The sequence below is a fragment of the Spodoptera frugiperda genome, chromosome 25 (genome assembly GCF_023101765.2).
Source record: "Spodoptera frugiperda isolate SF20-4 chromosome 25, AGI-APGP_CSIRO_Sfru_2.0, whole genome shotgun sequence".
Lineage (NCBI taxonomy): Eukaryota > Metazoa > Arthropoda > Insecta > Lepidoptera > Noctuidae > Spodoptera > Spodoptera frugiperda.
In genome coordinates, this window is record NC_064236.1 from 17,059,560 (window position 1) to 17,073,084 (window position 13,525).

The following is a 13,525-nucleotide window of genomic DNA, read 5'->3' on the forward strand; positions in this document are numbered from 1 at the left end:
AAAAAGTGGAAAATCTTAAAAAAATATTTTTGAAGTGGTTTCTGATCCTTTTATCAAAATATTCAAATTAGTTTCTTTAAATGGTCTATAGTCTATATTATCAAAAAATTCAATAAAAACACAAGGTGATTTTTTTTGAACAATGCCCATTGTTGCTCACCCTCTATTACAAGCGACCAATCATGAGAGTAAACAATGAAAACATTTTGTACGAATTGAAATAATCTTTGTTTGTTCTTTGTTGGTTAGTATTTTTTTTTGCTGAGCTAACTTCTAGCACTTTAATTTATTTAATAATAACTATGACTAAATTATTTACAACTTAAAAATACCTAAAAAGAAATAAAAACTAACTTAAAACTAACTTAAATAAAAAAAACGAAGTAAAAGAAAAATTCTCTCCTTTAGGCGTCGAAGTATTCGTCCGCATCGCTATTACTGGGAAACGTTCCCAGAAGACTGGCCGCAATGCTACATAGAATGGCAATGCTTATCTTCTGACCGAAGAAATATCCAACCTTCTGGTCACGTGTAGAATCAATTAGATTACGTGCAATTTCTATGTGCAATAATAAATTATACAAATAAATATACAATATATTTCAATGAAAGATTCCCTTTGTAGTTATTGATATTGAATCAATATAATATTACGCCATGCATTCTGATTGATTGTTGACTATGTAAACGGTTACTGACATAAGCTCAGCAAATTATTTAATAAGTAGGCTATTTAAAAATGTCGTAGTGACCTGTAGGTGTTAGACGCCCGCTTCTCATGCATGAGAGTGCAGGTTCGAAACTTACCAACTTCAAAGTACCAATGTGATTTATTCTGAGTTAGCCACGTGTACTTTCTAAGATTCGACACCACTGATAAACGGTGAAGGAAAACATTGTGAGGAAACCTGGGCTTATAATTTCTGATTATAAGTTTGAAATCGCCAACCCAAATTAAGGAAGCATGATGATTACTGCTCAAACCTTCTCGGTGCGAGAAGTGTCCTTTGGTCAACAGTGACCACTTATAGACTGTTGGTGATGATGCTATTTAGAAAATCTAAATTTATTTGCCATAAAAATTATTGATACCTTTTTTTATGAAATTTCTTGATCTACAAATTATGGCTGAGGTAATTTTGTGATAAAACTTACCGTTTTCAATAAAATCGCGAAAAACCCATTTTTGGACCTTCTTACCCCGCTAATTCTTTTTCCTTAAACGGAATCAATTGGGACTTTCGACACAATGTTTATAATTGTGATTTAAACATTTATACCAATTTTCAGCTAGGTGTGAAGTTGTCGTGGGTTTCCTGATTTTTGGTTTAATTTGATCGGTAGGTACTAATAATACATAATTATTTTAGATATTCCATGCTACACCACTTACCACTATTATACAAAGCATTTAATGATACACCATTATTGCGTTATCGTTCATATATTATGTTAACCCCCCGGACCGATGAGCGTATAATTACATTATTTATAAATAAATTGTTTTATAGAAAATACAAATTAATTACATCAATATTATGTTACTGCATTAACTCTACCAACACAACACAACGATGCCAAGCTCACAGCAAAACCTACAGCGAGTCCCCCTCACCCAAAAGAGCGCCCACAACCGCTGCATCGCTATTCCTAATTGCCATTTTTAGATTGTAGTTTGTAGTCCAGGATCCCGGCCTTGCTCACTCTCACCCACCGCCCGTCCGATTAATTTGCCGATCGCGTCGTCACTAGTGTCCGTGTAATAAACACAGCCGTCAGTGTGACGAGATATAGCTACGACGGCATGCGGCACGCTGTCGTGTATCCGCTGTCTCCTCTGCACTGTGTTCACAACATCCACTCGTGTACCGTGAGTACGCGTGATCCCGCGCCTAATCCGTATCCCTGGTTTTAAAGGGATTCCTTTTCTACCTGAATATGCACCAGGTATCGTTATATCTGTTCGAAGAAGAATTTGGGATTAAGCTTTTTAACTCAAGGGATCTCACTCTCAACCTAGACGAATAAATTCCACAGTTGATTTATGTAACCAATCAGCAGAACTTCTTTAGCCTGGGTTGTTCGACCAATATGTATGATTATTATCGAAGCTCCTCTCAATACTCTCTGTCGCTGTTTTAAAAAGCTAGTGTTTGGAAAGGAAGACTATAGACAGCGTTTAATTGTCAAACATATAAATAATAATTTAAAGTTCAGTTTTCCTCACGATGTTTTAGTTCACCTTTTGTCAATGGTACCTAAATAATCAAAGAAACTAAGTACTTGTATCATGGGAACATTAAATTTGGTATCTACTTTTGCTAGGCTGTTTCAAATTTGTCCTTTTTATTAAGAGAAACAGGCGCCACACTCGGGTTTTATTCTGTGTCATGGTTGTGTTTACTAACAACTTAACAAACACATGACACCCAGCCCCGGAACAACAATTTGTGAATCACACAGAATTGTTCCGGCATCGAACCGCCCAGCCACCGCGCAGTTACCTCTTATCTCTCAATTTTGGAGTTTAGAATTGTGACTGGGGTATGGCATTAGGTTCACCTCTTATAACATGGGAATTGAGACACAGCTGTATCAATGTGCCTCTGTTCCCTTATGTTTGGTGTCAATGTGCACCTGCACCTCTTGTGAATGTAATGTTAGGTATATGTATGTAATGTGTTGTCACTTGTAACTTTTATAACCACGGTCGCGTCCCTTCTACGTAGTGTAGTTACTTAGGTGATGTTCTTCCAGTGACAACCGTTATCGAGCAATTCGGTTAGCATTTGGAATATTTGACTGATAGACATTCCACAATTGAAATATAATCTTATTTTGTTGTTACTTCGATCACTCTATTCCAATACCGTACTATAAAAGCGTAAGTCACTAATTGTGTGTATGTGTAGTAGTTGTACAATATGGTTTCACACCTCTCACGCCGGCAATGGCAGCAGAGTAGAATACCTAAATTGTTGCTATCTTTACTCACCCTGCGTATGTCGTAGGTATTATCATATTATCGTAGGCAGTAAGGGGCAGCACATTTAACGTACGCCGCAAAACAACGATGTCTGATTTTAAACCTTTTTATTTGCGATCTCCATCCCGTTTGTTAATCGCGGAGATTATCTCAAACCTTAAAATATTCAGGAGACCAACAGTCCTGTCGGTTCAACAGATGACGATCAGGGATCGATGATGTGATAAACTCTTTGCAAACTCTGTTGATGTGATTTATCTCAAAGGTGTTGACAGGCAAATTTTTTGGTAGATACTTTATAAGTCATATCATTGTGCTACGATGATAGTATTTTTTGGCGTTAAATGAGAAACAAAACTATCCGCAAGAAAATATCCTTGATTAAAAAATAATAATAATAAAAAACAAAAACTTACTTGTCTTCGTTGTCTTGGTTAGGGTATATATATTTGATCTCTTTATCGTTTTTCAGCCACTTGACGTATGTTGACGGACCATCTAAAACGGGTTTCTTATTGCCACAGGGAATACTTGCCTCTCGGTCGCGCATAGCTCTCAACTCGATAATTTCCGTATCTAAAAACAAATAAACATCGTTAAATTAATTATAACATACAATATATTAAAATAACCCAGGGTTACTTGTGTAAGTACTTGTTTAAGGATTCATTAGGATTCATAAGTATAAGTCAACAGAAAAAGAGTCAGAAAGAAATCTTAGAAACCCTAAAAACGATTGATGCTGTGGGAGACATATAAATAACTCCGATGGACGCACAGACGGACCGCTTGTATTTACATGTGACGGCATAAAGGTTTAGCTGTGACGTGACCATCAGAAACTGAGCGGCCGAGCGCCACGGTAGTTTTTATATAACGAGATAACGTTGCTGATTGGCTGAGCGTATCCTTCGACATTTATCTTACCAATAGGATATAGGCAGCTTTAAATACTATAATAGTTTGTATAAATATGAGTATCAAAATAAATTCGAAATCATTCTAGCAATTCACATGACTGGTATTTCACCCTAGAAGAACCCATATTGGTGACCCAGACGACTGTGATGGAAGAATTTGGTGGCGCTATGGCCAAGTCGGCTATTGTTCTGAAAACGAAGGTATCTCAATTCTCGCACGCGCAGGTTTTGGTTCGCTCAATTTGAAGCAATGATAGCACCTCACAAGACCAGCGATGGAGTTTCTTGCTCGTTCTTCTCCATTCCAAGCAACACTTTGGAACGAGCGCCTAGCTTCACTGACAGACAGACTGACGGACAATTCAATTTGACGTTTCAAAAGTGCCTAATTTAGGATTAATTGAAATAAATGCTTTGACTTTGACTTTGAACAAAAATACAACTTGGTGATTCCAGTCCTAGAAAGAAAGGACAGAACAAGTCTGCGGTATCCTCTGTAAACCACCAGACATCGGAAAATACAACGCATTGAAGTAACGATTGCGTTCGGTATATGAGGAATCCGAATGTCGACAGTTCCAGAAGCGCTTAAGTGGAGAAGAATTGGCTGGAGAACAAGTACCCGACAATGCACTGAAAATACTACCTACTACTTCAGTGTAGCGAACAGAAAGAACCGCCTATGTATAATAGATTTACAATTAAGAGAACAACGACAGGACACTGGTAACCTGAAATAAAGCAGAAGACGCTTTCAATATGCATCGAACACAGGCGTCGGCGCAATCCTACAACAGAATACGAACAACACCTGGAAGACGTTGTCTTTCTTCTCTAAAAAGCTCAGTGACACTCAAGCAAGATACAGCGTAAACGATCGCGAGTTAATGGCAATCTATGTGGCTATCTGACTTTTTAAAAGATTGATTGAAGGGAACAATGTTGTAGTACTTATACCCAGACGACAAACCTCTATCTCATGCTGATATGTATTCCATAGAGACCACGACCGCCGATTCATCATTTTATAATCATGATGAAACGTAACCAATAATAATATATCCTATACTATCAATAAAAAAAATACATTGTTTCGTTGTTATATAAACATTCATGTAAGAGTAACCTCACGACAAACAGGGTTACTTTCGCATTAATAATATTAGTATGGTAGTAGGGACATTGGCGATTAAAATAAATAGGTAGGTACGAATCAAACGCGAGTGAAACCACAGGTAACAGTATTAACAAAAAATGACGAATTTTCAAGCAAACATTAATCTCCTCTATCAACCATTCTAGGCCTTCAATTAACAATGTATTTTTTTATTCTATGTTCTTTCCTTTATCATAAAGTATCTAAATACAAAGTTTCACTGTTAGGTACAGCTTTAAAAATGACGAATTTCTATATGAACATTCATCCATCCTTTCTACCCATTCTCACTTATTTTTTGCAATATATAGTTCCTCAGGGTCTATTCTATATCTGTACCAAATTTCATCAAAATCGGTTCACTGGTTTAGGCGTGAAAGCGTAACAGATAGACAGACAGAGTTACTTTCACATAAATATTTTAATATTATATATCAATATAGGTATATATATATATATAATATAAAGTAAGGATTGTTAAGTATATGTTATAACTTTGTAATAGAATTATCTAATAGTTATTCTCAAAATAATAAAGTTGAATAAGGTGATATATTTTTAACCCGCCGCTTGGCGGGTTGAGCACAAGCTATAGTAACGCCTGATACTCCTGCGATATCGTGTTAACATTAACGTAATGCAAATATGGTGACCACATACATTGTTCTCTAAACTCGAAAAAAAGTACAATGAACAAACAATTTGTGTACCTACTTACACAAACAATATAGTAATGGATACAAATAACGAATGCTCGATTCACGATAAATCATTTTCTCTTATGTCGCAAATCTAAATACCTAAGATGTTAGACATAGTGCCTTTAAACGCCAGAAAAGATGCACTGAATAGGTAAGTGGTAAGTATATGTAATTAAATTATACCTGTACTTCAACTTTTAACCATTAACTAATAAACTGTATAAAATACTAATATAAACTGTATAAACTGTATACTAAAAACATAGTCGAGAGAGCTGTAACCAAAGTTGGTGTGCGTGTTCAGCCCTTGGACTTAGCAAACCGACCTGCATACTCAACTTCTACGCATCCTCACAAATATTAATAAAGCCGAGGTATACACAAAATAAACAGAAACAACTGAATAACAAACAGTAGCACTACATTTTCAAATGTGTAATCAGTTAAAAAAGGTAAAATCACAATCGTTTAAGTTTCAGTTCAGGGAAATATTATAAGTTTTTAAACTGACATGGTCACTAACACTATTATTAGAACTTATGACGGGATATTTACCATGTTTATTCACTTTAGTGAGTTTCCAATATTTCGGCACTGTTGCAAGCGCCATGATCACGCATTAACTGGAGTAAATGCGGGTGGATGGTTACGAGCAGACAAATCGGTCTACCCTCTTTCTAGTTCGTTTTTTGCTGACACCGCTACCATTGTCACTTGTAACTCGATTTAACTCTCGACACACAAAACTCACTGTGTCCGCTCGCGAACTTTCTTCTTTCTTGACACTTTTGCGGGTTTTACACAGTTGGACCACTGGATTCCACGTTCTCGACAGTTGAAACCCATCCTCCCAGTTGAAGTTTTTGTACTTGGTTATCTCAATCGCTTCTCTTACCAGTCTAGGTATATAGTGGCGTTCTGTCGAGATAACTTGTGGATTATGTAACTCAATCCAATGGTATGATCCAGCCTCCAAGATGTTTTGTGCGTCGTTGTTTTTCACCGCTCTAATATGCTCCAAAATTCTACAAGCCACAGTACGCTTAGTCTGACCGATATATAATTTGCCACAGCTACAGTCCACTTTATAGACACCAGGTCTTTTTAGAGGGAAGCTGTCACAGAACGCCAGAACGTCACTATATACCTAGACTGGAAAGAGAAGCAATTGAGATAACCAAGTACAAAAACTTCAACCGGGAGGATGGGTTTCAATTGTCGAGAGCGTGGAATCCAGTGGTCCAACTGTGTGAAACCCGCAAAAGTGTCAAGAAAGAGGAAAGTTCGCGAGCGGACACAGTGAGTTTTGTGTGTCGAGAGTTAAATCGAGTTACAAGTGACAATGGTAGCGGTGTCAGCAAAAAACGAACGAGAAAGAGGGTAGACCGATTTGTCTGCTCGTAAACATCCAACCGCATTTACTCCGTTAATCCGTGATCATGGGGCTTGCAACAGTGCCGAAATATCGGAAACTCACTAAAGTAAATAAACATGCTAAATATCCCGTCATAAGTTCTAATAACAGGGAAATATTGATTTTAGGATTTAGGATTATTAGGCAACTGTTTAATAGTAAAAGGTTTATCCTCAAACATTTAACGTCAGTGAAACGCTACATGTATTTCCAACGCTCTGTGTGACGCGCCTAGGAAAATCCGAAGCTTACTAGTGAGTGATTTTAACCGGTACTGACATTAGGACGGGTACGATTTGATCCGACATATACATATAACAGGATAAGAGGAGTATGTATAGCAGGAGAATAGTACGTAGTGGAATGTTATAAAACAAAGTCGCTTTTTCTGTCCCTATTTCCGTCTGTGATCTTAAATCTTTAAAACAACGCAACAGATTTTGATGCGGTTGTTTTTAATAGATAAAGTGAGTCAAGAGGAAGATTTATATGTATAATAACATCCATAAAATAGTGGAGAAATATAGTTATTTTTGAGGTTTCTAATGTGATGTCGTTAATTATCTTTTTTTCCGCATACATTGCAAATGCAGGCTGAAGTCAAGGACATTTATCAAAGTAATTACCTAATTATTTGTACACATTGAAAAGGTCTATAGAAAACTCCGCGATGGTATAATTATGTTTATCTCTTATGGATATCCCACAATAATATTTTTATGTCATTTACTTTTTACGACAAGTAATGGGTAATTTTTGAAGCAATTTTAACCAATAAGCATTAATCCTTATCCAAGTAAATAATTTAAATACCCATATTGTTGATTTAATATAGATCTACATGGTCCTTTACAGCACAATATTTAAATGAATATTTTCGAAGATATTATAGCTTTAAAATTGCGGGACGTAGCGCTAGCGGTGGTACTGGCCGGCCTGGCCGGCGCACAGTGATTCATCCTGAACATGCTAGCTGGACAAAATTATTTATTGATGTTTTTCGTCTTATACGGCTTTCATGTGACGTTTTATTGCGAAATTCATGCAAAACACCCAAATAAAGGGCGATAGGTAGGTAACTAGGGGTAGGGGGTAGGGGCACGATTTTTAAGAATACAAAGATAATCAAATAAGGAGTGTAATTAGGAGACGTAAATATAAATTCAATAATATAAAAGGGGTAACAACATATATTATGGTTCAATTACTAATATCATAGCTACTAATTGCACAATGGGGTCTCATTAGGTACCTAAGTTGTATCAATATGCCTTAAAGTACTTACGAGTAAGTAGTCAACTCGGACCACATACCTATGGCCCATTTGGGACGAGTTGCAGAAAATAAAATAAAATAATATTTTTAGTGGTCAACTCGTCCCACGTCACTACCGCAATGAGATAAGGTACAGTCAGTAGCAAAAGGGTTAGTGAGGAAATAATAAAGTTCTATTACTTTGTTGAAAACAAAAGATTTTCTAAGAACTTCATTCTATTCATAAATCCGACCTGTTATCATTTACTTCATAAGTGACCGCCATGACCATTGTTTAAGCCACACATGTTTACTATTCTTAGTAATTTTGGTTAACAGATGAATTTGAGCCATTGCTAAAAAAAAAATTAGGTATAAATTATTTAATCGACACTAAAAAAAGAGGTTCTTACTTCGTAAGGATTTTTTAATATTAAAAATTATCTATGAACAAAACGAACGTAAAGAAAAAAAATATTTTTAATCTTGTGTTGCTAACTGTACCAAACATTGATAAAGTTTAAAGATCCATACAAAAAAAAAGTGGGACGAGTTGACCACTAAAAACTTAATTTATTTTTAATTTCCCCAACTCGTCCCAAATGGGCCGTAGGTGTGTGGTCCGAGTTGACCACTTACTATTGTAATCTATATATATAAAAATCAATTGCTATTCCTTTGTCTCGCTAAAACTCGAGAACGGCTGGACCGATTTGGCAAATTTTTGTCTTGAATTATTTGTAGAAGTCCAGGGAAGGTTTAAAAGGTGAGAAAATATCAAATAATTGACGGAAAAACCCTAAAAACTGCCCTTTCCTTTATCCCATACAAACGTTTTCTAACTAATACGTAGAGTCAATTTGAGCTTTATTGCTATTGGATAAAGTTCATTGTTGGATAAATGCTATTGGATACTAAAAAACAAATGCTATTGAATAAGTGTGCGTTGGTGACTTGGAGCACAGAATCCCTACTAATATTATAAATGCGAAAGTAACTCTGTCTGTCTGTAATTACGCTTTCAAGCCTAAACCAGTGAACCGATTTTATGGAATTTAGTACTGAGATAGAATAGACCTTGATACTTTTTATTGCAAAAAAATAGCGGAGAATGGGTAAAAATAAGGGATAAATGGTCATATGGAAATTCGTCATTTTTAAAGCTGTAACAGTGAAATTTTGTATTTAGACACTTAATGAGGAGCGAAAGAACATAGGCTACTTTTTAATAAAAAGGGTAGAAGGCGTAGTATGTTTGATAGAGGAGATTAATGTTTGCTTGAAAATTCGTCATTTTCGTTAATACGTTGCCTGTGCCTTCACTCGCGTTCGATTCTTATTTAAATACACATATACTTATTTAAATCGCCAATATCCCTACTACCATACTAATGTTATGAATGCGAAAGTAATCCTGTTTGTGTTGAGGTTACGCTTGCACGAATGATTTTTTTTTTTGGAATATAACAACGAAACAATGTATTTTTTTATTGATAGGCAATATATAGGAAATTAAAGGAAAATAATATAGATAACCTTGGCTACTTTTCATCATGATTATAAAATGATGAATCAGCGGTCGTGGTTTCTTTGGAATACATATCTTTAAAAATGCTAACAGTAACATATTCTCAAGTAATTCACATTTTAGATGACATACGGCAGCATTTTGACCACTAACACCACTACGCAGACAAAGTCGCGGGCAAAAGCTAGATTCGATAAATTTTCATTTGTACATGTCAAATATTTGTTGTTTCTAAATTCAAATTCTGTAAATAATGATTGACATTTATGCATAAACTATGAAAAGGGTGAATAAACAATTGTCTGTATTTTTTTAATCTATTGAAAATGTTGAAAAGTGCATTAAGCATTAATAGAAATTCCTCAAATATTAATTATGCGTGCGTTCAGAAATAATGACAAATTATCAACAGTTACGCGTGTGTTCAGAAATTTATTTTGTGTAAATTAAAGTTTCTATTCACGTTTTCGAACAAACGATGCTCTTTCAATATAGTCTATTGGTGTGAATGACATTGACATTCGTATTGCGCGTTTTTTAAAATATGCAAAATTAAATGTATATTTTTCAATATTTCTGAGAGATTATCTTAATATTTCTTCGAGTTTTAAAGACTAAGAAGATTTTTTTTTTAGTTTTAAAACCATGTAGCTGGTGCAAAATATGTCGAGTCAGTGATGTGTTTATTTTGTAAACAATAAATCAAATACATAATAATAGTCTATAATCCGAAGACTTAATCAGCAACATTTATAACATGTTGTATTTTATAGTGGCATGAGCAAGATGTTCTTGGTAAAGCCTACTACCTAAAGCTCCCGTGGAAGGCTGTTTAATGTCGAGGTTAAAAGTAGTTTTAATTTGAAATGATGTAAAGTATTGTGGCAGTATTTTGCGAGCCACATGGTGGTACAATTTGCTATACAATTGCCTATTTATATACATATTTATATTCTTGCAGATTCAGGGATTCAAATATATCATCAAACAGGTTCCTTATTGCCAGTGCCTGTTGAAGACTATACATTTTTGCAAATATATTTTATGGACAATTCAGCAAGAGAAGTCGATCAGCGTTGCGCGCACCACAACTCAGTAAAGAGATCCATTGTGATGAACAACTTCAAACATTTTTCCTTCAACACAATGAATTAGTTGCATTAGACCGATGCATTAGACATTCACAAATGCATTAGACCGCATGCCATCAGATAATCACAAAATTGGCATCAGAGCCGATAAGGCGCTTGCAGGACAGTGAAATGATTGAATCCTATGAAATAAACACTATTATGAAAATATATTTTGTTTTTTTTTTAAATTAGTAATGTCCTTTTCAGGTAAAGTGAGATCAGGAAATTATGGATTCATTTTTATATGGAGGATATTTATAGATTCCAATTAAAATTGAATAGGGACTCATACATAACTCAGCTATACAAAATAAAGTAGAGCATCATTGCTACGCCAAAGCGGTACGAAGTTCGCTGGGTCAGCTAGTATCAATATATAAGGAACAGACACGGTCCATAGAGTATCAGCGATGATTCTATGAAACAGTTAAGGAACCATATCAGCGAAAATTCTTAAAAATTTGCTGAAAAATGGAAAAGTTCTGGAGGCAATCATAAACGCTTCTTGTTCAACCATTCTACTTATTTGGCAGAAGATTTCAAGTGTCTTAAGTGAGTAAAGTAAGTGTGTAAAGTGACTGCCCACCACTCCAAACCCTGAACATCCACTCCGGGTCGTCCTAGTAAAACCTTTGATGACCTGAGTGACTACTTCACATAAGCTTGAAGTTAAAAAATGAAACCTTTGAGATGAAAATGACAAAGCAAATGTGAAACAGCGTTCAGCTCCAATCCAAGATAGGTTTAAGTCGGAAATGGGTTTAATAGTCGATAATCCAAAACCTGGATTCGGGAATACTAATGATGGAAATACTTCTAGTCGTTTTCCTGTGTATCCTGAATTTTTTTTTTTTTTTTTTGAGTGGGGAAAATCATCCAATGACTTTTCTCGCCTTGGGCGAGGCGAGAGGGAGTGTCAGACTCTTACTGACTAAAAACCACCCCGTTCCTTCTCCTGCTTTTCGAGCCGGAGCCCCGGTAAACCCGCTAGGTAGTCCGCAGCTCCGGATCAGGTGTATCCTGAACTAGCTTCAGATATTTTTTAGGTTTAAATGTTTTTCTAATGTTTAAGTTTTAGAATTAATTATAATTATAATGGGATATTATTAAATATTATATATAGACATATTATGTATAGATATAAGTAAATATGAGTAGTTCTAGTCTAAATGTTAGTTCTGTCTAGGGCTTTCAATACCGGTATTCCGGGATCCCTAATACCGTGATCACGGATTTAATATGGTACTTTTTCAATACCGGTATTGACGCCCCAATACCGTGATTACAGTTCTGTCTATAATATTGAAGATTCTTCTTCGGAAGAATATCGTGCTGTAGAATAAGAAAAAGGACTGTAAAATGTACTATAAAATGTGAAATGTACTTTAATTATTATTTACTAACTAGCTGACCCAGCGAACTTCGTACCGCTTTGGCGTAGCAATGATGCTCTACTTTATTTTGTATAGCTGAGTTATGTATGAGTCCCTATTCAATTTTAATTGGAATCTATAAATATCCTCCATATAAAAATGAATCCATAATTTCCTGATCTCACTTTACCTGAAAAGGACATTACTAATTTAAAAAAAAACAAAATATATTTTCATAATAGTGTTTATTTCATAGGATTCAATCATTTCACTGTCCTGCAAGCGCCTTATCGGCTCTGATGCCAATTTTGTGATTATCTGATGGCATGCGGTCTAATGCATTTGTGAATGTCTAATGCATCGGTCTAATGCAACTAATTCATTGTGTTGAAGGAAAAATGTTTGAAGTTGTTCATCACAATGGATCTCTTTACTGAGTTGTGGTGCGCGCAACGCTGATCGACTTCTCTTGCTGAATTGTCCATAAAATATATTTGCAAAAATGTATAGTCTTCAACAGGCACTGGCAATAAGGAACCTGTTTGATGATATATTTGAATCCCTGAATCTGCAAGAATATAAATATGTATATAAATAGGCAATTGTATAGCAAATTGTACCACCATGTGGCTCGCAAAATACTGCCACAATACTTTACATCATTTCAAATTAAAACTACTTTTAACCTCGACATTAAACAGCCTTCCACGGGAGCTTTAGGTAGTAGGCTTTACCAAGAACATCTTGCTCATGCCACTATAAAATACAACATGTTATAAATGTTGCTGATTAAGTCTTCGGATTATAGACTATTATTATGTATTTGATTTATTGTTTACAAAATAAACACATCACTGACTCGACATATTTTGCACCAGCTACATGGTTTTAAAACTAAAAAAAAAATCTTCTTAGTCTTTAAAACTCGAAGAAATATTAAGATAATCTCTCAGAAATATTGAAAAATATACATTTAATTTTGCATATTTTAAAAAACGCGCAATACGAATGTCAATGTCATTCACACCAATAGACTATATTGAAAGAGCATCGTTTGTTC

The 13,525-nt window shown here is 35.2% G+C and overlaps 1 protein-coding gene across 1 annotated transcript in view; it reads right to left on the reverse strand.

Moving 5' to 3' along the window:
- The window catches only part of LOC118267018 (uncharacterized), a 92,581-nt gene that overhangs the window by 26,153 nt on the left and 52,903 nt on the right, over positions 1-13,525 (reverse strand). The window contains exon 4 of the mRNA XM_050704613.1: positions 3,403-3,562. Within this exon, the coding sequence (XP_050560570.1) occupies positions 3,403-3,562 (160 nt within the window). The remainder of the gene's footprint in view (positions 1-3,402; positions 3,563-13,525) is intronic.